Source organism: Theropithecus gelada, chromosome 3 (assembly GCF_003255815.1).
Source record: "Theropithecus gelada isolate Dixy chromosome 3, Tgel_1.0, whole genome shotgun sequence".
NCBI lineage: Eukaryota > Metazoa > Chordata > Mammalia > Primates > Cercopithecidae > Theropithecus > Theropithecus gelada.
Window position 1 is genome coordinate 67,352,763 of NC_037670.1, and position 21,916 is coordinate 67,374,678.

Consider the following 21,916-nt stretch of genomic DNA (forward strand, 5'->3'; position numbering starts at 1 on the left):
CAGGTTCCTCACCCTCCACCAGCCCCCAGGGGAGGCCTGATCACCTAGACCTGTCTTCAGCAAGAATCGTGCTAGGTCAGTTGGCCAGAATCCCCTTACCCCTATGTTTCCTCTCAGAAATTTTCCATCCACTGACCCTCACTACCCTCCTTCTGTTAGGAGCTGAGTCCAGCCTCTCCCCTCAATAGCACAACTCCACTGCCACTGCTGGGGTTCCTATGCCATAGCTATGGTCCCACATACAGACTGTCTTACTGTGTTTTAGCAAGTGTCATTGAATAATTTTTTTTTTTTTTTGAGACGGAGTCTCACTATGCCACCCAGGCTGGAGTACAGTGGCACGATCTTGGCTCACTGCAACTTCCACCTCCTGGGTTCAAGCGATTCTCCTGCCTCAGCCTTCGGAGTAGCTGGGACTACAGGCACGCGCTACCACACCTGGCTAATTTTTGTATTTCTAGTAGAGATGGGGTTTCACCACGTTAGTCGGGCTGGTCTCGAACTCCTGACCTTGTGATCCACCCACCTTAGCCTCCCAAAGTGCTGGGATTACAGGCATGAGCCACCGAGCCCACCAAGCTGGTCAAATAATTTTCTTTAACAGCTCCTGCCCTCCTGGCAGAGACTGGGCCCTTGTGCAACACTGCCACCTAGAGGCCAGTCCCCGCTGCCCTGGCTCCCACACCCCTGAATGAGCACAGCTGGGGAACAGGGACCCTGAGGAAGAGGACAGTCTGAGGTGGTACCAGTCTGTCCAAGAGCCTTAGCAAGCCGTTCGCCTGAACTCCGGACACGTGTGCTCACAAAAGCAGCGCCAAGGTCACAGATGGCACAACGCACTCTCCCACCTGATGCCTAACTCTAGCTCCAAGGCTGGGCTCCATCAAACGCTGAGGCTGGCAGGCCTGGGCTGAGTCTGGAGGTGCGGGTAGCAGAGGGGGAGAGAAGAGAGTGGTAACAGGCCTGGATGCCCACAGAGGGTGACTGCTGCATACGCCCTACTGGGACTACCGCAGACATCCCTGCAGAGACCACCTGCCTGTCGTGTCCCGTCACCACCTTTGATGCCTCCTGCAGTGGAGACGCTATTCTCCTCCCCATTTCTGACTTGCTTTCACTCATCACAAGGCAGCGGCAGTAGGGAGCCCTGTCTGGGGGGCAGATGGTGATGAAGGAGTGACACTGGAACTGTAAAAGCCCAGGCTTCCAGGCTCGCCCTGCCCACAGCACCTGATGCAAAGCTGGGAAACCTGGGGTCCAGGGGTAGGGAATCAGGTACTGTGGGTGAGGAGTCAGAGGTGGAGACTGCTGAGAAGACAGTGTTTTGGTGTTTTGCCCATCTGGACGTCCTGGGTGGGCTGCAGACCGAGAGTAACAGGGGAAGGCCATCTGCAGGCAGTGCACTCCTGCACAGAGAGGGAGCCAGGAAGCCGCACAGGCACAGACAGATGAGGCATAGGCTTGGACGCTGGGGGCAAGGATGACAGGTGGGTAGGGCCAGGCTTAGTGTGACATCCACCTAAGGAGGGAGGGTTCAGCACATCTGCCCAGAATGAATACCCTCAGAGGCCATTTAGACAGCAGATGGGGAATTTTAGCTTGGATTTATGGATAAACACAAATAAATACATAGATTATGGATAAATACAAAGAATGCCAAGAAGCAAAAAAGTACACTATAATGACTTTTGCAGGAAATAAAAAGTAGCTCAGCTCTGAGCAGCATTTACAAGATTATCCACATGTAAACAGGGAGTTCTGATCTAGCCAAATCGCACGGGGTCCATATTGGGAGGGCAGGAGACAGATCAGTTCCTGGCAGCTCCAGCATGGCAGGTTCCCTGGCTGTTCCTACCTTGTCATCGTCCTCGCAGGTCATGACATTGGAGAAGGGGATCTCAGCCTTGAACATCTTTCGGCAGTGCATGAGCTGCACCAGCAGGTAGCAGACAGTCTTGAACTTCATCCTCTTGGCCGGTTTTATATCTGAGAGAATCAGGCCTGGAAATATCTGTTCAAACACACAAGGGGCAAGGAGAAATGCTGTGAATGAGACATTCTGCCTCTCGGGCTGGGAGTGCGATCCTGACAGCTACAGCCACCCCAGGGCACTGGGATTCATTTGCTCGGTGCCTACTTCACGCCAGGCATAGGAGAACGTGCCAAGAATAGAGCAGCAAACAAAACCACAACCCACGTCCAAAAGGTTCGATTCTCAAAGCACACCAAAGGCCTCTAAAAGCCAATGTGATGCATGGAATCCTGAAGCGAAGTTGGGGGAGTCTAGAAGCCCTGGTCAGGAAAGACAACCAGGGCTTGAAATAAAGGTCTTTGCTACCTCATTCAGCTTCCAGTATATCCCCTTCTACGGACACGGAAATAAATCGCATGGGGAGGATGGGGAGGGCTGCGCAGTGCACCCAGCTGAGGCTCAGAACCTCAATTCCCTCACAGTCCTCATGTTCTGGGTGAAATTCCATCTGTAAAATCGGATGAACATCACCCACTCACCCCTGGGGGCCTTCTCAAGGTCAAATGAGGTGATAGGAAAGTGGGACCCCATGAATGCCCCACTGTCATTGCTCCTGCTGGCCAGCCTGGCTTCTGAGTGAGGCCAAAGTTTCTGCACCCCCACAGCAGCTCTGACCCCACCTCCTCTCCAGAAATGCGGTACCCCTTCCTTGGCCTCACTGCCTACCTCTCAACTTCACTTTCTCTGGCCCCTAAAGGTAGGTACAAATCTCCACTCTTCAAAACAACAAAACTCCCTTCTTCTGAGCATTCTCACTCTTCCCCTCCCACTATTCAAGATTCTCTAGTGGGGCTGTATACTGTACCTACCTTGTCACCCCCTTTCACCCTCAAACTACAGGACTGGATGCTAGTGTCTCTGTCAATGTGACAGAGCCCAGGGGCCTGCATCTACTGGGGTGCACAATGACTAGCTCCCATAAATTGTTCCTTTAAAAAGAGCCAACACAGTAATGGCTCTGCACTCTCACCTGAGCCATCGACCCTCCCCTGAGCCTGAACCCCTCACCTGAGCCCTGAATCCCTCACCTGAGCCATGAACCCCTCACCTGAGCCCTGAATCCCTCACCTGAGCCATGAACCCCTCACCTGAGCCATGAACCCCTCACCTGAGCCCTGCACCCTCACCTGAGCCCTGCACCTTCACCTGAGCCATGAACCCCTCACCTGAACCCTGCACCCTCACCTGAGCCATGAACCCCTGACCTGAGCCCTACATCCTCACCTGAGCCCTGCACCCTCACCTGAACCCTGCACCCTCACCTGAGCTCTATACCCTCACCTGAGCCCTGAACCCTTCACCTGAGCCCTGAACCCTTCACCTGAACCCTGCACCCTCACCTGAGCCCTATACCCTCACCTGAGCCCTGAACCCTCACCTGAGCCCTGAACCCTTCACCTGAGCCCTATACCCTCACCTGAACCCTGAATCCCTCACCTGAGCCCTGAATCCCTCACCTGAACCCTGCACCCTCACCTGAGCCCTACACCCTCACCTGAGCCCTACACCCTCACCTGAGCCCTATACCCTCACCTGAGCCCTGAACCCTTCACCTGAGCCCTGAACCCTTCACCTGAGCCCTGAACCCCTCACCTGAGCCCTGAACACCTCATTTGAGCCTGATCCCCTCATCTGAATCCTGCACCCTCACCTGAGCCTGACCCCTCACATGGACCCTGAAAGTGACTTGATCACTCTTGATCATGTCCAGATCACTTTTCTCTGGGCAGGGTGACCTCAAGTGCCCCATGTAAGACGGTAACAGCCTACCTCTGTGCCCAGCACTGCTCGGTTCACAGAGCTCCCCATCCCTGGTCCCCCTGCAGGGTTTCATGCCCACTTTGCAGGGGAGGCAGTGAAGGCCCAGGGAGGGGAAGGAGGACACAGAATGGCCTGCCCTGAGGTGACCCCAGATCTCTGACTAGGGGTTCCGGCTCCCTTACCTGGACCCCTCCCCACACCATAAGAAACAAGGCCCAGGACAGTGTTAGTGGGGACAACTCTCCCCATCTTAGCAAGTTCACAGCCCGGAGAAGCAGTGCTTGGAGAGGAAGCAGGAGGAGTCACATCTGTAAAGCTCTGCACAGGCCCAGCAGCTAAGGATCAACCAAGTAAGGGGGGCTCTGGTGCCTACCTTTCGGCGATGGGATGGTACAATAAAAAAGGTTTCAATGTTATGAGTTTTCAAGAAACTGTTCCTCTCATGTCCGTAACCTGGTTCTACCTCGTAGTCCCCATTCAAGCACGCTAGGGTCGTCTTTGTGATATGAACCTTCCTACAAAAGAAGGAGGCAGAGGCCGGATGAGTGGGGAGCCACTGTTCAGAGTCTGCAGGGTCTTGCCAGAGGGGAAGGGGTGCAGGCAGAGGCTTCCCTGCACCAAGGCGGGCTCCACAGGGAGTATTCAAGCTCCCATGCAAGTCCATCCATGCCAGGAGGGAGGGCCCAGGCAGAGATACAGCAGGGCCATCAGGAACCATGCCCAGCAGGACAGCAGGGATGACTGAGGTGGGGGACACAGGGCCAGAGGGAGAGCAGAGGAAGCAAGGGAGAGAGAAAGAATATGTCAGGACTTATAAGGGAAGTTGAGGAAAAAGTGGCAATGATTTGAAGAAGAGAAAGAGGAGAGGAGACATGGGAGTCCCTCCCAAACCACGGTCTGGTCTGGTCAGCACAAGGAGTGGGCAGACCCCACTGGGTAGCAAGAAGTCAGGGGTGGCCACGGTGTTCACACACGAGGTGGGGTGGGAAGCAGGGTGGTGAGAAACAGGCTGTGGAGCCCAGGCGTTCACGCCTCCCCAACCAATCTTCTGGTGAGGGCAGGAAATTCCCCCACAGTTGGCATTGTCTCAGCAGAAAACTCGAATACCCACAGTCTCTGCTCCTTAGCAGGGAACGCCTGAGCTCACAGGTTTATGGGGCGAGAAGCAAACTCCCCAGCTTCCAAAACCATTCCCTGCAAACCCAATTCTTCACTTCACCGCACAACCTTCTGAACTCCTCGCGGGGGAAAAGCTTGGGATTCATAATTAAACTCTAAGGCTGGCTGAGGACGAAAGCAGGGAGCCTGGCTCAGATGGGAGGCAGCTGAAGGCAGAGCTGCCATGCTCACTGGGATCCTGAGAGGGTGAGGACAGGGCTCGAGAGGTCATGAGGCCTTTCCCAGTAGTGGCTCCACCAGGATCCCCAGAGGAGCAGGGGAGTGGGAAAGGGAGGGACAGGGAGGGACTGCCAGGCCAGGAAGAGGAGAGGTTGCAAAGGGGCCAGAGGGCAGCATAGGCAGGTTCTCTGACTCCAGCCTCAGCTCGTCCCTGTGCTGCCCCATCTACAGGGACCGATTCCTGCCATCAACTCAGAGTGCTTGGATACCCAGGCCCAGTCCCTGCTGGGATGCTCTCTGGGTGCCCCCATCAGCAGCTCCCATTGGCCTGGGGCAAGCAGGGCGCTCATGGAAAGCCTCAACCTTGCTGCTTCCTGCCCCTCCGGAGGGGCCCTGGAAGCACCTGGGGACACCGTCACCCCCCATCAGCCTGGCCCTGAAAAACAAAGGTCACCGAGGTTGTCTGGAAACTTCCAGGCACCACAGTCTCCAGAAAGGCAAGTGTCTGTGCATTCCTGTGTTCAGCTGATGCCTCATCCATTCTATCAGCAATGGAGACAGCAGCTGCATAGCCCGGCCTCAGGAGCCAACAGGGAGAGGAAAACGCCAGTTCTCACTGAAGCCCCTACTTTATGCTGAGCCCAGGGCACACTGTGGGGCGGCCAGTGTTCTGCAAAAGTTGCCTGCTGAGGGGCAGCCAGCGTTCTGGAGAAGCTGCCTGCTATGGTAGCCACTGCAAGATCATACAAAAGGGAGATTACAGGACCCGGGGGTGGCAGAGAGGTGCATGGAAATCTTCCTCAAGATAAGGCTGAGCCTGCCATGGAGCACAGCCGTCAACAGCCCGCGGCACTTCTCAGAGAGCTCAAAGAAGGCATCATCTGTGACCCAGATGTCCATGAGCTCCTAGATGGCTGTGTGGAGCTTGGGGGTGGAGAAGGAGCTCTAAAGTCCCAGCACTTTCCATTTGCATATTTGAGAAAATGAAACCAAAGACAGCAAAAAGAGAAGTGATGCAGTGACAATAAGCCATGAGGACAGCACCATACCATGGGCAGAGGTCCCCACACGCATCTGCTCTAGCCTTCTGGTCCCATGACAGCTTTTTGTAGATGTGCGCCAGGCTCAGCTGGGCCCAGCACAGAGTGGCAGCAAGGCTGGGTGGAACGCCCACCACAGGGAGACTGGTTGGCAGGTGCGGCTGGGACAGGCAGGCTTCTCCAGGAGCACTCACACAAGTGCCCTCAAGAGCACAGCCCAGGACCTGAAGCACGGATTTAGCCCAGGGGTGCGCAGCCACCACCCACCTCCCTCCCCTCCCCACCCCATCCCCGACTTACCCTGGCAGGCCAGCGGCTTCCATGACATTGGCCAAGGTCACATCATTGGACCACACGTCATACTGCCACTTGCGCAAGCCCAGGACACCACAGAGGACCCTGCCCGTGTGCAGACCCACACGCATGTTCAGGTCCACCTCGGTGGCTTCAGCCACGGATCTGCAACACAGACACAGAGCATGGGGCTGGGGCCCACCTTGTATCCACCCAGGCGCCACCTTGCTCTGCATCGCTAGGCTGTGAGCACCATGGAAGCTGGGGCCTTGTCCTTGCTGCATGTGGCCTGAGCGTGGAGGTCTCCTGGCATAGTCAGTGGACACAGTGCCTTCCTGCCCACCTGTCAGCTGAGGGCCTTAGGCAGGAGGGGTGGCTCTGGCCCAAGCTCCCAGCCAGCTCACACCATGTCCACACCAGACCCATGAGTTCTCTTCATGGCCTCCTAGAGGGCCTTCCCTGCCCAGGGCAGTCCCCAAATCCCAGGTGGACCTGGTCATTACCGTGGAGTGTGGCATCATGACAGTTCAGATTAACATAGGGCTCTGTGAGGCCACTGCTCCCTCTTAGGGACCCATGCCTGCTTGCCAGCCAGATGCAGATAACAATCCGCTGGAAACATCCACAGAATCTGCAGCCCAGGCATCGGGCTTCCCACCCCTTCCTGACGCACAGTCGACCTTAGGCCTCAATACAAACTTATGGTCAAGGCCTGGACGCCACATCCAGACATGACAGGCTGGTGACATGAGGGGCATTCACCAGGAGCCGGGGTGGGGACAACAGAGTGCGGCAAGGGGCATTAGGGAAGGGAACAGAGACAGAGCAGGTGGTGAGAGAACTGAAGGCTTCTGGGAAACCCCAGGCCAGCCTGGCCGAATCTAGATGCCCATCTCTATGCCTCAGTTTCCTCGTGTGTAAACCCAGTTCCAGCTAAATTCACTTTGACAAGCTCTGAAATCATTTAAACTCTAACCCAGTGCATCTTAAGGCTTAAGAGGCCAACCTCCTCTTTCTATTCCATCCGGGATGGAAATACTAACAAAAGTTCCAAGAAGGACTGAGGGGCGGGCCATCATGTGGTGACAGCAAACCAGCTCAGCCTGGAGTCCCATTCTGGAGGCCTCTGTGTATCACATTTGTCAATAACAACATGGTATGTGCAAGGCAAGGCTGTGCCACCCACCCGAGAAGACTGTGTGTGGTTTATCTTCTCTCCGACTTCCCACTGGGGCCTCCTTCCTGGAGCTCCAGCCAAGGCTCAGGAAGCACCTGCTCAGCACAACCCCACTGCTTCCCCGGCCTCCACTGAAACCCTTGCCAGCCGCCCGTCACTACCCACTTCATCCTTACAAGGGCCTGTCCCTGAAAACCACAGCACTTGGAGGCCCTGGCAGCCACTCCAAGGCAGATGGCTGCCCAGACCACAGAATCACACAAGTCCCAGCGCAGATTTCTGAGTTCAGAAACCTCAGTAAACTCAGAAGTATGCATGCCACCGATTTACAGTATGTGGAAGTTAGACTACTGATATATCTTTAATACCTATGTAGTTTTATATATTTTGAATATACTTTTTTATTTAACTTTTTTTCAGTTGTTTGCCAATCTTCTTTGAGCACTGAAACCAAACGCTGAAATAAAAATTTATTTTTCAAAATTCACAAAAGGAAATGAGTATGGGAAAATGTAAATAACAAAACATACTAATAATGTTTTTGTGCACTGGTGTTTGTACCTCTGAAGCCATGAAACGGTAAATGGCAAGGAGACCTCTGGGACCCATGCCCACCTTCATCCCCAGATCCCCTTGAGCTCACCAAAGCTTTAGGCTCCCAGCAAGTGGCACCTCGGCCAGTCTCCAACCAAATCCACGCCACCACATTCTACCAATACTCTCCATCTTCCATCTTTCCCAGTAGGTTCTGCCTCAAATATCTCAATTCTTGGTAACATCAAATCTGCAGTTAACTGAACAGTTACTTCTAAAAGAATGATGCATCCAGAACTGCTCTCATAGTGACTCCTCCTGGTCTCACCATTCCTGGGATGCCCAAGCTGGCTTTGTCTAAATCCAACAGAACCTTTAACTTCATTTCCAAGGAACAGAATTTCCATGGACTTTCTTGGCTTTATTTGTACTATGTTTTTTCTTTATTTGTGCTCTCAGGTTCTTATTTATCACACGTGTTTTTTAGGCAGAGGAAAAGTCTGACATTTGCCCACCGCCTACAGCCATGACCTTGGTCCTCTGAGCTGGACCCCAACAGGAAGGAAAAGAGGAAGTGGCCCATCTTGGGCAGAGGGGGCCACTGTTGGCCCCTTGGCATGAGTAAATTCTGGCAGAGCTGAAACCTAGTCACGGCTGCACTGAAGCTCGAAAGTGAAAGGACAGGTGAGCACACATTCATTCATTTGTTCAATGAACGTCTATTGAGCATCAGCCATTATTTCAAGCACTGCAGCTATAGCTGTGCATATAACAGGGGCAAAAAAGAGGAGAGAGGACACTATAGAGGCTGATTTACCATCACCTAGGCAGAATTTCTAGAAATAACAACAACACACACGCCTGCAGCAGCCTCCAAGCCCCCATCCTTGTGTGGTGGGAAGGGTGGGGCAAATGGCTTCAATCTCAAGTGGTTCAAGCTCATCCCCTCAACTTGGGCTCCTCCCTTCCCCACCTAAGACTCAGTTTTCCCATCTGTAAAAATAAGCTTCTCAATCTAGAATATAAAGATTCAGAAGCTCCATGTCCCCTAAAATTTTAGGGAAAACCATGTGTGGTGGGTGTAGAAGTGTGCACACAGGCATCACCTCTCCCACAGAAAATCCATCTCTAAATGTATCAACAGGTCTGGCTCTGAAAACTAGAATCCAATAATTAGAGGAAGTAATCCTCCAAGTTTCTCCATGCTGAGAAACTGAAGCATGCTCCATGGCTCACACACAAGCCCCCTTGTTAAAAAGTAAGGTACTGTTGGGGACAGCCCAAGTGCAAGGCGAATAAGGTTAGCAGGCATCCCTTCTCGCACGACCTCCAGGGATGCAGGCTGGGGGACAATCGAGTTCTACTGACGATGGCAGCACACACAAGCTGAACCTAGCAGCTCAAAAGTGGGTCAGGGAGGAAAAGCACATGCCATTTACTTCTAATTTAATTCAACGTAGTAAACCAAAAATACACACTGCCAGCAAGGCATCTCAACTGAGTCTATTTAGCAAAAATGGTGGCTTGCACACTTGGTGGTCATGTGGAATAATGAGGTTCCTGTTCAAAATCTGATTCACGGTTTGCCTATCACCTGTGATGGACAAGGCTTCCCTCATGAAGTGGACAGACAAATCCACATTCCTATGGGTACACAGAACCATGTGGCTTCAGACAGAATCCTACAGAATCGGCCACCGGCTCCCTCTGTCTGGGAGTTGATGAATCAATACTTGCAGCGGCTGCTAGAACCCAGTCTATGCAGGCCCATTTAATCTGAGATCTCATTAAATTATCAAAACAACTCAGAGATGCAAACACCATTTCTCCATTTTACTGCAAAGAAAATTAAGGACTCGAGGAACCTGAAGCATCGCCTGAAGTATGGGAGCCAGGAATCTGGCAGGTTCCTGAAATCAGAAGCCCCTCAGCCCACTCATGAAACACAGCAGCTGGGGATGAGGTGGCTGAAACCATATGAAAGGCCATTTTGGTAGGCCAGAACTGGCTGGCTAGGAGCAACTTGCTAGGGTGACCTAATACTCAGGGCACCTCTGGGAGAGGAGCAGAGCTGGTGGTGTGTGTCAGAGGAGAGGCATATAAGCAGAAGAAGGTGGGTGAGCACAGACCTCACACAGAGCAATATCCCAGTGGGGGAGAGGGACTCAAACCTGAGTATCCCCCAAGGCAAGACCCAGGGAGGGGTTCAGGCCTCATCTGACTTCACCAGCAGGAGAAAACGCCCCCTTCTTTCTGCCCCAAGAGTGTCACACATGACTTCCATGTATGGAATACAGAGAGGGAGCATTGGGAAGCCTCAGACTGAGCCTCTCATCGCATGGAAGGTCAGAGATTGACACAGGGACTGATGTACTGCCTGTGTCCCTGCAGCCTGGGCATTGCAGGGAGTCCTGCAGAAATCCCATTGGAAATTCAAGGTCAAGGACTGGTCCCAAACCTCAGGACACAGGGCCTGGTCTTGTCAGCCTGGCTGCAGCAGCTGGGAGACTGGTCCTGCCACCCTTATCTTTCCAATGCTCTGTGGGCTCAGAGACAGGATGTCATGAGGTGGAAAAGGCCAATTTACAGAGGGGGAAAACTGAAGCTCCAAGACAAAACGGACAAGTCCAGGGTCACACAGCTCTTCAGGAGCAAGACCAGCAAAGTCACCAAAGTCACTGGACAGTTAGGATACTTCTCATCCCATCTTCATCTCTCCTATAGACAGGAACCACCTGGCCCAAACAGGGAATGTATATCACTTTTAAAGTATTCACTAAGAATCATACCAATAAAAATTAATGGGCACTTCCTTAAAATAGCATACCACACTCCTAAATAAAGCCCAAGTTTGAGAGAGAGGGGGATCTGATCTAGTGATGGAGGTCAGGGCAAGTAAGCTGGGGGCAGGGTCAGACTGCCCAGGGCCAGCTGCAGGAGCCCAGAGCCTTGGAGACGCCCCAGCCCACTGCTCTAGCCTCTGGATGCTTTGGCTCCCAGCAGGCCCAGGCTGGCTAAGCTGGGTAGCTGAGGAAGGTACAGGCCCTGGGATCCCACTTTCAAGTCCAGCATTCTTCACCTTGTCTTTACAAAGAGATGCCCCTCCCTGCACTTCAGAGGGCCTCTCTCAGCCCCACCTGGATTCACACTGGAGCCTCACTAGGCCCATAGGCATTTGACAAAACGGGTCCTGGACTCTTCCCAAATGATTGATCTGCATGAAAAAGGACTAGATGCTAAGCGGAGGAGGCCTAGGTTTAGAGATCAGAAAAGGAAAATATATCTATCCATTTTTCCCATAGGAATAAACATTCTTCAAAGTGATAAAACAAGATCTTTCCCACTTGTTCAACAAGGGAAAGACTTTCTCCAGCCTCAGAAATCAAGACCCAGCTCTGGCTACATGCTTGCCTGCACCTGCAGCAATTTCTTACTTGTGCTACCAGCAAAGCATTGGCCTGAAAAGAGGCTGACAATGGAGCCCCAACCCTCACCCTCTATCAGAAAAGCCTCTGGAACCACGGAGTCTGCATCAATCTTCCAACCAGCCAAACCATCCTGATATGATTTGGCTCTACGTCCCCATCCAAATCTCATGTCCAGTTGTAATTCCCAATGTTGGGGGAAGGACCTGGTGGGAGGTGATTGGATCACGGGGGCGGATTTCCCCCTTGCTGTTCTCATGATAGTGAGTGAATTCTCACAAGATCTTGTTGTTTGAAAGTGTGTAGCTCTTTCCCCTTTGCTCTCTCTCTCCTGCAGCCATAAGAAGACATGCTTGCCTCCCCTTTGCCTTCCACCATGATTGTAAGTTTCCTGAGGCCTCCCCAGCCATGCCTCCTGTACAGCCTGTAGAACTATGAGTCAATTAAACCTCTTTTCTTCCTAAATTACCCAGTCTCAGGTAGTTCTTTATAGCAATGTGACAACAGACTAATGCAATACACATCCCTTATGTGCCTTAGGATTTCCTCTGCCCACTCAGAATTCCCCAAGCCTGGAACAGACTTCTCTGTGGGCCTTGGAAAGGGACATATCTGACCTGCAGGCCCCTCTCCTTCCTGGTCACTCAGGCACTGAGCCTGCCACCCAGGGCTCTATCAAAAGAGGAAGTCAGTGGGTAACCGCTGAAATTAGTGTCTTGGGGCATAGCCCGCTCCCTTGGAGATGGAAAGGGCTTTCTGGAACAGAATCAGACTCAAGACAGGAAAAAAATGCAGTTGAGAGTGCAGACCTCACTACTGAGGAATGGCAGGGAGCAAACAGAACCAGTGTGCACAACTGTGAGGCCCAGCATGGGCCCTGAGGGGAAAGGTTAGCTCTGGTCACTTTACCTGTTCACCTGAAACTTTGTGTTTCCAAAGTTTCAAATAAAACACTCCATTCCAAGGTAGGAAGAAGAGAAAGACATTATATAAAGTGTCCTCCTCTGCCTGGGCAAACTCCCCCTGTTGATAAACATATTCTATCCTGCATGTGCAAGGCAGGGACACACACAGCCCAATGTGGCTGCCAGGGGATGCCCCAGATGCCTAGATGGTCCCAGTAGAAGGCCGGCCCTGCAGAGCACACACTGGTGGGTCCCAGGGTCTGTGACAGTCTGAGGAGGAAGAAGGGTTTGTTTGGCTGGGAGGCATCTTCCGCGCTCAGTCTTTGGTGGCTTTTCTTCTGGTCCAGAGCCAAGAAGCTGAGTGACAGGAACTCCGGTGTGTAGAGCTTCCTGAGGCCCTGGGAACACTCTGGTAATCAGGAGCCCAAGCAGAGAGCAGCTACAGGAGGCCCAGGAAGATGCCCCTGGCACTAGGGTAGACCAGTTTCAGGTAGCAGGGCCAGAGATGTGGAGCTGGGGGCACCAAAGCCTGGAGAATCTCACAGACTGAGAGCCAGCAGCTGGAATGCCAGGAGAGCCGGCCAAGAGGACACAGGTTCATGGAGCAAGTGAACCAGAAAGTGGAGTAAACCAGGCGAGTTTGCAGCTCCAGGCCAGGTGCAGAACCAGAGGGCAGATGCAGGGCTTCCTGGGCAGCTGCCAGGAAGAGGCGTGCCCACAGAAACAGCTTATAACCCATCAACATGCACATCGAGCAAGGCAGAAACAGGAGTAGAAGGAAGGACAGCAGCCTTAAGGAAGGGCAGCAGCCTTCAAGGCCCAGAACCTCAAGCAGGAGATGGGGGTGTCACTGAGCACAGGAGCATTCGCAGCCAAGTGAGGAGACCAGGGGCCAACAAGGAGCACCAGACCCCTCTCAGGAGGACCCCAGTCGGCACAGCCAGGGTCACCAAACTTCAAGGGCACAAGGCCATCCGGTTCAACTCCTCAAGCCACCTGGTCAGCAAGGTCAGCTCACATCATTCAACTCTGCTTGTGTCTGTGCTCAGCACTGAGTTGGGGCTTCCCAAATATTTACTAAGCAAATGGACTGACATCTGTCTCCTTAGAGCATCTACCTACAGAGCCTCATTTTCGCCCAAGGAGATCACACAAAACCAGATGTGATATGATATATGATCTATATATACACAAATAGCATATGATATATGTGATGTGACATAATGTGATTTATGACAATGTGATATGATGATGTGACCTATGATGAAATATGAAAGACAATTATACGATGTGTGATATTTGATACAACATGTGACATGTTATATGGTAGATGATGTGATATGTGATATGTGATATATATTACATGAAACACGACATGGCATGTAACATATGACATGATACGACATATGATCTACAAGTGATACGTGATGTAAGGAAATGTATGATGTCATCTAAGATGCAACATACAATATATATGATGTGCTGCGATAATGTCCCATCCTTTCAGAGAACAAGTGATGGTCATCACCTCTAAGTCTTCTCCAAGCCAGGCGTCCTTCCTTCCTTCCTGCTTCTGCCCAGCATCTCCTCCAGCCAGGCTGCTTTTCTCCGGGGCAATGGCTCTCTGTTAGGCTGTGTGCTGAGGTCAGCTGAGGGGGCTTTTCTACTCTCAGTCCTAGACCACACTCCAGACCAGCCACCTCGGGCTCTTTGGTTCATCAGGGACTTTGGTTCTCACAGGCGACTCTGACACGAAGCCATATCGGAGAACCGCTGCCCCGGAGGGCTCGGCTTTGCTCACACGTCCCTGACATGCAGATGCCAGAAGTGGGCGCAATGCTCAAGGTGCTGGCCTCCTCCCGACAGCCTCTTTCCATCACACCGTCTGCAGGAGCGCCGCACGGGGCAGTCCACGGGGCAGCCCACGAGGCAGCGATGCGGCACAGGGAGCCAGCAATCTCGCCCCATCTCTCAGCCTCGCTGGCTGGGTGTTTGCCTGTGCATCCTTTCACCTGCAGCTACCCATTGTCTCCCTACACAATTCTTATGCTACTACTTTCCCACTCCAGGTATGAAGCTATGCCCCATCCCTGTTGGCCCCATCTCGTTGGAGCATACCCACTTCTCCACATTTGGAGATGTCTGTTTGGATCTACACTCCATACATTAGCTCAGCCTTCCAGCTCCACACCTTCCCTAACTTGACAAAAACATCTATGTCTTCATCCCAGTCTCTGATAAGGACAATGACAACATAAGACTGACCAAGAAATGGGCAGGCCTGTCCTCACAGGTGTAATATTCATCCCATGAAGACTCACCTGCCCAGATCCCAAGCCTGTCTCCCCACACAGAGAGCACCTGAGACCCAGTCACCTTGCTGAGTGAAGAGAAACATACACATTTACTTCCGTTTAATAGAGAATTCAGCTAGATTGGGGTCAAACCCTTCTGAATGTCTTATCTGGTTAAGCTAAAAATGAATTTATTTTTGCATGACTCATGCATACCTGACAATACGCAGAATTCCTGTGGACAAAGAAATACAGTCACACATGAAATGTAAAGGCGGGGAATCATGGAAGCATCCTCTCACGCTTTCCTGAACCCGGCATCCTCCTAATGCTGGCATCATTCTCTACAGCCTCAGACCCACCAGGACAAAGCGAGGCCCTGAGAGGGGAGCCCACACGGGGCAGGTGGCTCAGCTTCCAGGATTTCGATGTGTAGACGCCCCAGGTCACTCCTCTCAGCCCCACGGTGTACTTACGTGATGGTATCAATCATGTCGAGCCCCATCTCCACGCAGCAGTGGGCATGGTCAGTCTTGGGCTGGGTCAGTCCCGACACGCAGTAGTAGCAGTCCCCGAGAATCTTGATGCGACGACAGTGGTTCTCCTTCAGGGAAGGGGAAGGCACACGGTAAGAAGACAGCACTGCAGTGGCTGTGAGCACCTCTGCTGGCTCCACCACCTCTAGACACTGGTGGCCACAGAGCACTGACAAGACACACTGCACCTGGGCCAACACCTTCCCACCCAGGCCACACCCTTGTGTGGTCACCACAGTCTTGAGGGCTGGGACCAGGCTCACATCAATCTCCTTCTCCCTTTCCCCATACCTCACATATGGCCTCTTTCCCCTTGGGGGGTCCATCCCTCCTGTCTGCTTCACTGAGCCAACTCTACAGGATGATCCTTCAAGGTCCAGCTGGAATGCCACCTCCAAGGGGCATCTTCCCCAACTCCCTTTATTCCCACAGCACCTCCCTTAACCGCCATGCAGACCATCACGGACAGCCCTCCAGAACGTGCTAGATTCCCCCCAGCAGCTGCTTCTCCCCAGGAAGGGTGGACCTCTCACCCATCTGGGTGTCCCTGGGGCTTCTGACCTCCCCACCCATAGGGCACACTCCCTGGAGGCAGAAGGCACTGGCCAAAGCTGAATGTCCATCTGCTCATCTGTACAGTGGTATGAACAGGAACAGCAGCACCAGCCTTGCAGGGCACGTGGAAGGTGGAGAGAGTTAACTCTAAGACCCTGTATTGTCTTACTTGGATCAATCAGTGTCAACTGGGATTATCATCATGACTGTTGTGTTCATTTCAGGGACAACATTAAAACAGCAGCTTTAAAACATTTCCATTTCAGGACCCCTTTATGTCTTGAAATCACTGAGGACTCACTAAAAACAAAAACCTTTTGTGTAGGTGGGTTATAGCTACTGACATTTAACAATAAGAATTTTTTCGTGTACAAATGCATTTAAAATAATAGTGAATCCACTGCAGGTTAACACAAGTAACATTTTATGAAAAATTATGACATTTCCCCAAACAAAAGACAATGAGTGAGAAGCACAGAATTGCAGTTCACTTCTGCGAGCCTCTGTGGCGCCGCCGTCTCGAGGGCAGACAGTGGATTCTGTGACCCACTTCTGCATCCAGCCTTCATGCTGTGCTTTCTCTGCAGATGCCCGGGAAGGAACCAGCCTCACACAAGCACAATGCTGGATGAGGAAGGACCTCACAAGTCCCCTGAGATGGTTTTATGAGGCCACAGAACTCCTCTAGCCACTCTGAGAACACATCGGTGGCTTATATTTAATGTGATCTTTTGGTTTCTTACAAATGACTGGGGCCGCAGGTCCTCTCGAATGCTGAGTTAACACAAGTGCATTTGGGATGAGAGTTACCAGCTCTCATGATCCCTGTGCTCACCTGTGCCCCACATTCTTAAAGAAGAGGAACCAGGGCCAACACAGAGTGAGTCAGGGCAGGGCCAGGCCACACCGACCGCTGGGAGCCCCAGTTCCCAGGCTGAGCAGGGATTGGCCTAGCAGCTGAATGGCCTGTCCACGGAAGTATCTTCCCAGAGCTGAGTAGACAGCTGATGACCCTGCTGCTGTCCTGAGCTGCCCCCAGGCCTGGAGTTGCAGGGACCTTGAGAGATGATCCTGGCCACTGCCCAGCATCAGAGACGGGGGCACTGTTGGGCATACAGTTGGCTCTGTGCCCAGCTCCTTCCACCGCTGAGCCTCCCTCAGCACTCCAAGACTGTGGACGGGAGATAAGGGGAGGAGGTGATCAGAGACTTCAGTCTGTAAGATGGACACTGAGGCCAGCCTTGTAAAGCCCAGGGGCCGAGTCTGCTCCGTCAGGGCCCAACAGGCTCCTCCTGCTGACAGGGAGCTGGTCACAGAGAAGCTGGTGATAGTCCAAAGACGTCCAGGGTCTGGCCGCTTAGTGTCTCCTCCATCTCTGCATGACTGTGTCAACTACTTAGTCCTTAGAACCCTGGCCTCATCTGTGGAAGGGGGTCTTCCCACCTGCCCTCATCCCCCGGCAGGCTGAGCTGCAGCTGACATGAGCCTGTGTCAGGGGCCTGGGAGCACGAGTTCAGAGCTGGGTAGGTAGGTCCACTCCACCCAAGGGCAGGCTTCTTGGCCCAACAGCTGCTGTTTCCCAGGTGTCCAAATGTTTCAAAGGGGTCAGGATGTGCCTGCTTGGAGGCTAGCTGTGGGGACCAGTGATGATCTGGACAAGGGTCTCCGTGCAGTGGCTGGCACCATGGTTACTGTCACTGCAGCAATGACAGGGCCTGGGACCACAGTCAGCGCTCACAGAAGGGACTGTGTCCTGTCCCAGAGAAGGTGCAGCCAAGAAGCCACAAAAGTGACCCGGACACAGGGTTGCTGCCTGGTTCCAGTGCCAGCCCCTCAAGGCCCAGCCTGAATGACCATTCACTGGACCCCAGGGTGTGCTGCCAGCGCCAGTCTCTGTTCTGCAAAACTGAAGACAGGGCCCCTCACTAGGGATGCGACCAGCCAGTCTTCTCAAGCCATCCTCACCAGAGCCTCCAGGCCCACAGTCAGCTCTGGGCTCCCTCCTAGGACACTGCTCTGTCCCCATTGGCACTGCCCTGGCATGCCCCGTGCATTCAGGCCTGCTTCCAAACATCCCCCAAATGTCCCCAACGGTCAGAAGCAGGCCTGAATGCACGAGGCCTGCCAGGAAGGAGAAGCGGCCACCCCTCACACTCAGGCTTCCTCCGCCCAGCCCTGCCGCTTCCCACCACCTCCCTGAGATTAGAAACCCCGTGAGCACTCAGAACCTGTGACGATGGCCCTGACACATCAGGATTTCTTCTCAGAGGTCCCAAAGGAGGGCTCAAGACCCCTCTGGGAGCCCACAAGAGCCACAATGCCCACTGGCTGCTGGAACTCTTCTTGCACATGGTTTTGGAAGGGTTGCCAATCCCCAACTGTAAGGACCTGTGCTCTTGCATCGAGGACTTTGATGCGGGTCCCTGATCATCCCTGCATCTCATGCGCAGGAGTGGACTCAGGGATTGTGGGCAACTGCCAGTGTCCCTGCCCCCACCTCAGCTCTGAGCTGTGTTTCCAGCATCTTTCCAGGGTCTGATGGGTACCAGGGCCTCCTGGTCATCTCTGTGAGTCCAGAACAAGCCTATTCCTGGAGTGGGACAGGTTGCAGGACAAGGCTGCTGAAGGGATGAGTGTGCATGAGTGAACAGGCCAGTCAGATCTGATGGTAGCAGGGCTCCAGGGTAAAAGGCAAAGGAGGGGCCTGTCCGTACAGCTGCTCCAAACAGCCCACCCTGTCAACCCAACTATCCTATTTGACACCAAGACTTGGCATGGCCACCGCAGAAAAGGACATTGCTGTGGGGCTGGCTGGGGTGGAATCATCAATTACCATCCCTACAGGAGTCCTATGTAAAAGGAGGCATAAACAGCACATGGGAATGAAGGCCAAAGAGACACCCACGGAGCCTCAAGTGTGACCGTCACTGCATGGTGTGGGCGAGCTGTGAGTGGGGAGAACCTATCTCTGCATGAGGACCAAGGGCAAAGCCATCTAGCACAGACTATCCACATGCACACAGTCATGTGGAAGGCCTTACAAGCACACGAGGGCTTGTGTATTCTGAAGAAATTGTCCAGAACAGTTGTCTTTAGAACAGCAATCCTCTCCTGGAACCTGGACAACATATACTATACACACACGTGTGCACAATTCCAGCTCACCCAGCATCCCACATGAGTCTCTGGAAACTGTTCTGAGATGCAAAGCTGAGGACCCTCCTGGGCCCTCATGGTGTCCCTTTCCCACCCACCTGCATCACGCTGGCACTAGTGGAGACAGTTTAGGACAAATGTTGAATACACTGCTTTATTTTGTCTTTAATCTCAGAGGCCCTGGCTTTTGTTAGCAAGCTTAAGAGATCAAAAAAGGTATTTCTAATTGGTTTTAGTGTTTCTGATTTTAGACTCTTTTGTATAAATATGCAAAGTCAGCACCTAGAGTCCACTGCAATAAGCACCACAGGAAGTGTTGTGTCTCCTCCAAAAGAAGAAAGAAGATGAGATGGAGGGTTGGCAGGGGCTCAGAAGCATGTTCAGCCCTAAGGGACAAGAGTTGCCCCCTCCCTCCCAGGCTTGAAAGGGACAGGACTGCAGGCAGGTGATGTGACAACAGAAGCTTCTCAGTACAACAGAGTGGCTACAGGAGAATTCAGATAGGAAAATTTCCTGATTCACTCCAGGTGTGGCCTAAAGAGCTGCAGCCAGCTCACAGACAGTCTGGGCCCATGATGGTCTTAAGGGTCTGAGCAGGTAGCCACAGGGGAGGGTCTAGAACAACAAGAACTCACATAGGCCAGTACATTCTGACCCTGCCCAGCCCCAGGACCCATCCCAAAAGGGCACAGAGGTAACGTCTAAAAGAAAGCAGAGAGTCGGTGGCTCAGGAAGATCCACTGCCAATTCCAGAGCTCTGACATGCCCAGGCTGCTCTAGGGCCAGTTCTAAAACAGTAGAGTCCAGAGAGGCCAGAGGACGACGCATGGACTCACACACTGCACCCCAATTCTGAGAAAACAGGTACCTGGGAGAAGGAGAGGATGAGAAGCCTGAATCAATCCAGTTTTTGCCTGAAAGTGACCGCATCCAAAACCCAAACCGGCCAAGTCCAATTAACTCTGTAAGACTGGAGTGTTTGGCTCTCAGTGGAAAAACGAAATAAGAAATTTTAGAAAACTCTAGAGGAAGCTTCCTGCTACAGAAATAGGGCAGAAGAGCTGAAACATAAGAACTCTGCAGACACCTGTCCATCAACAGGATCAAATCAGGTCCCCGGAAGCCTCCCCGCCTCAGGGGAGGACTGAAGAATCAGCGTGCCCTGTTGGGAAGCGCTCTCCAGGAACAGTTTCACAGTGAATGCACTACCAGCATCAAAAAGGAACAAAAAGGAACCATGGAGGGGCAAAGGGAAACCCAACACAAACGTCTAACTATACACGCAGGAGGAACAGTGGGCAGGGGAGGGGTCTCTCCATGTACCTCGACTTCAGTTTTTACTGTAGAACGAACCATGCAATTACTTTACGTGCCTAAAAAGAAAACTTAAAAACAGTGATACCTAAAAGATCAAAACCAAAATGAAATAAACCTGTTACCAGCATGATCACAGAGAGAAGAATTATTCCAAGCGATGAGAAAACACATATTTGACTGTATGTCTGGCAGAATATAATGCAAGGACAAAAATAACCACAAAGAAATCTCCAATTGCATTCAGCAGACTTATTGTTGAAAATAATATTGGCAATGTTATTTTGAGCCTACTATATATAGAAGGATGAAACAAATAATATTACTGTCATTAGAATTTTCAGCATCACCGAAAAGATACAAATATAAAAATCCACGGAGTGAAGTGAATTGGAAATATCAATATAAACTCATAATTTATTTTTATTTTCCTAAAAAAAAAAATCCTATCTCAGTGCCCTAAAAAGCCTCGGACCAATTACAACACAGATTATAGGGCTGAAAAACCATTTCCCACTGAAAGAAACCAGGACTTCTAGAAAAATGCTTAGTGTGAAGATGCTGCTCAGAGATGACTGACCTTAAAAAAAAAAAAAAAAAGACAGAAAACAGAAAGTAACCTGAACAGGCTCCCACTTGCCAAAACAGGAAAGTTAACACCAAAAATAAAAAAAGATGGCAATCGATCAAAACACATCAAATTTTGTAAAATCCATGACTTCATAACGGGGTGCTGATTATTATTTTGAAAACTGATAAGTAAAAGTAATCAAACATTTACTATTTTTGAGAATAACCCAGTAGCTGAATAAGTATTCTTTTTTAGAAAAAATCATGAGCTAATAATGCTGAAGAAATTAGGGAATTAAAAACCTCCATCTTGCAAAGTAAATGCAACATAAAATGTCAGCCATGCTTGCAAGGCAGCTGCTATAAAACCATTGGGTGCAATGTGGATGGGAGACCACTGATGGACAGGTCACACGGATAACCACTCCACCATCAATCTCAACCTGGCAAGAAGAAAAGCAGCCAGCACCTGCCTGCTAGAGAGAAGCAATGAGAAGTGCACAGCCACCCAGGAAAGGGTTATTAAAACAACAACAACAACAACAAAAGCAGATCCAAGAAACTACTAAGTCTCCTGAAGACCTACCAGTTCACAAAAGCCGAGGAGAGGGCAGGAGGAGCACATAAAAAAATGTCACAGAGGATGGGGGGCCAAAACGGGAGGGGCACTGTTAAAGATTAAAAGGGAAATCCCAAGACTAGCTAATTCCTAGAAACCGTAAATACTTTCACTTGCAAACCAAGCCATCCCCAGTCTATGCCCTAACCACCCTTTGTCTAATCTAACTCTCACCTACCTGCCCTAAATCACTCCCTGGCCAGGTACCAACCAGGGCCCACTCCTATAGCCCAGAGCCCATGCACGTTATTCAAACTATCTAATCCTAAACCTGATAAGCTGCTTAACCTGCCCCACCCCTTCCTTCCCCTGAAACCACAATGAAGGCTCAAGGCCACACTGTCCCCTTCCTCCTTCTGCCTGCTG

The 21,916-nt window shown here is 51.8% G+C and overlaps 1 protein-coding gene across 2 annotated transcripts in view; it reads right to left on the minus strand.

Annotated features, from left to right (window-relative positions):
* Window positions 1-21,916, minus strand: part of ADCY1 (adenylate cyclase 1) — a 143,889-nt gene that overhangs the window by 46,657 nt on the left and 75,316 nt on the right. For both annotated transcript variants that reach the window (XM_025379994.1, XM_025379995.1), the window contains 4 exons: window positions 15,277-15,404; window positions 6,472-6,630; window positions 4,167-4,308; window positions 1,856-2,011 (listed from right to left, as the gene is read on the minus strand). In XM_025379994.1, coding sequence (XP_025235779.1) covers window positions 1,856-2,011; window positions 4,167-4,308; window positions 6,472-6,630; window positions 15,277-15,404 — 585 coding nt within the window. The remainder of the gene's footprint in view (window positions 1-1,855; window positions 2,012-4,166; window positions 4,309-6,471; window positions 6,631-15,276; window positions 15,405-21,916) is intronic.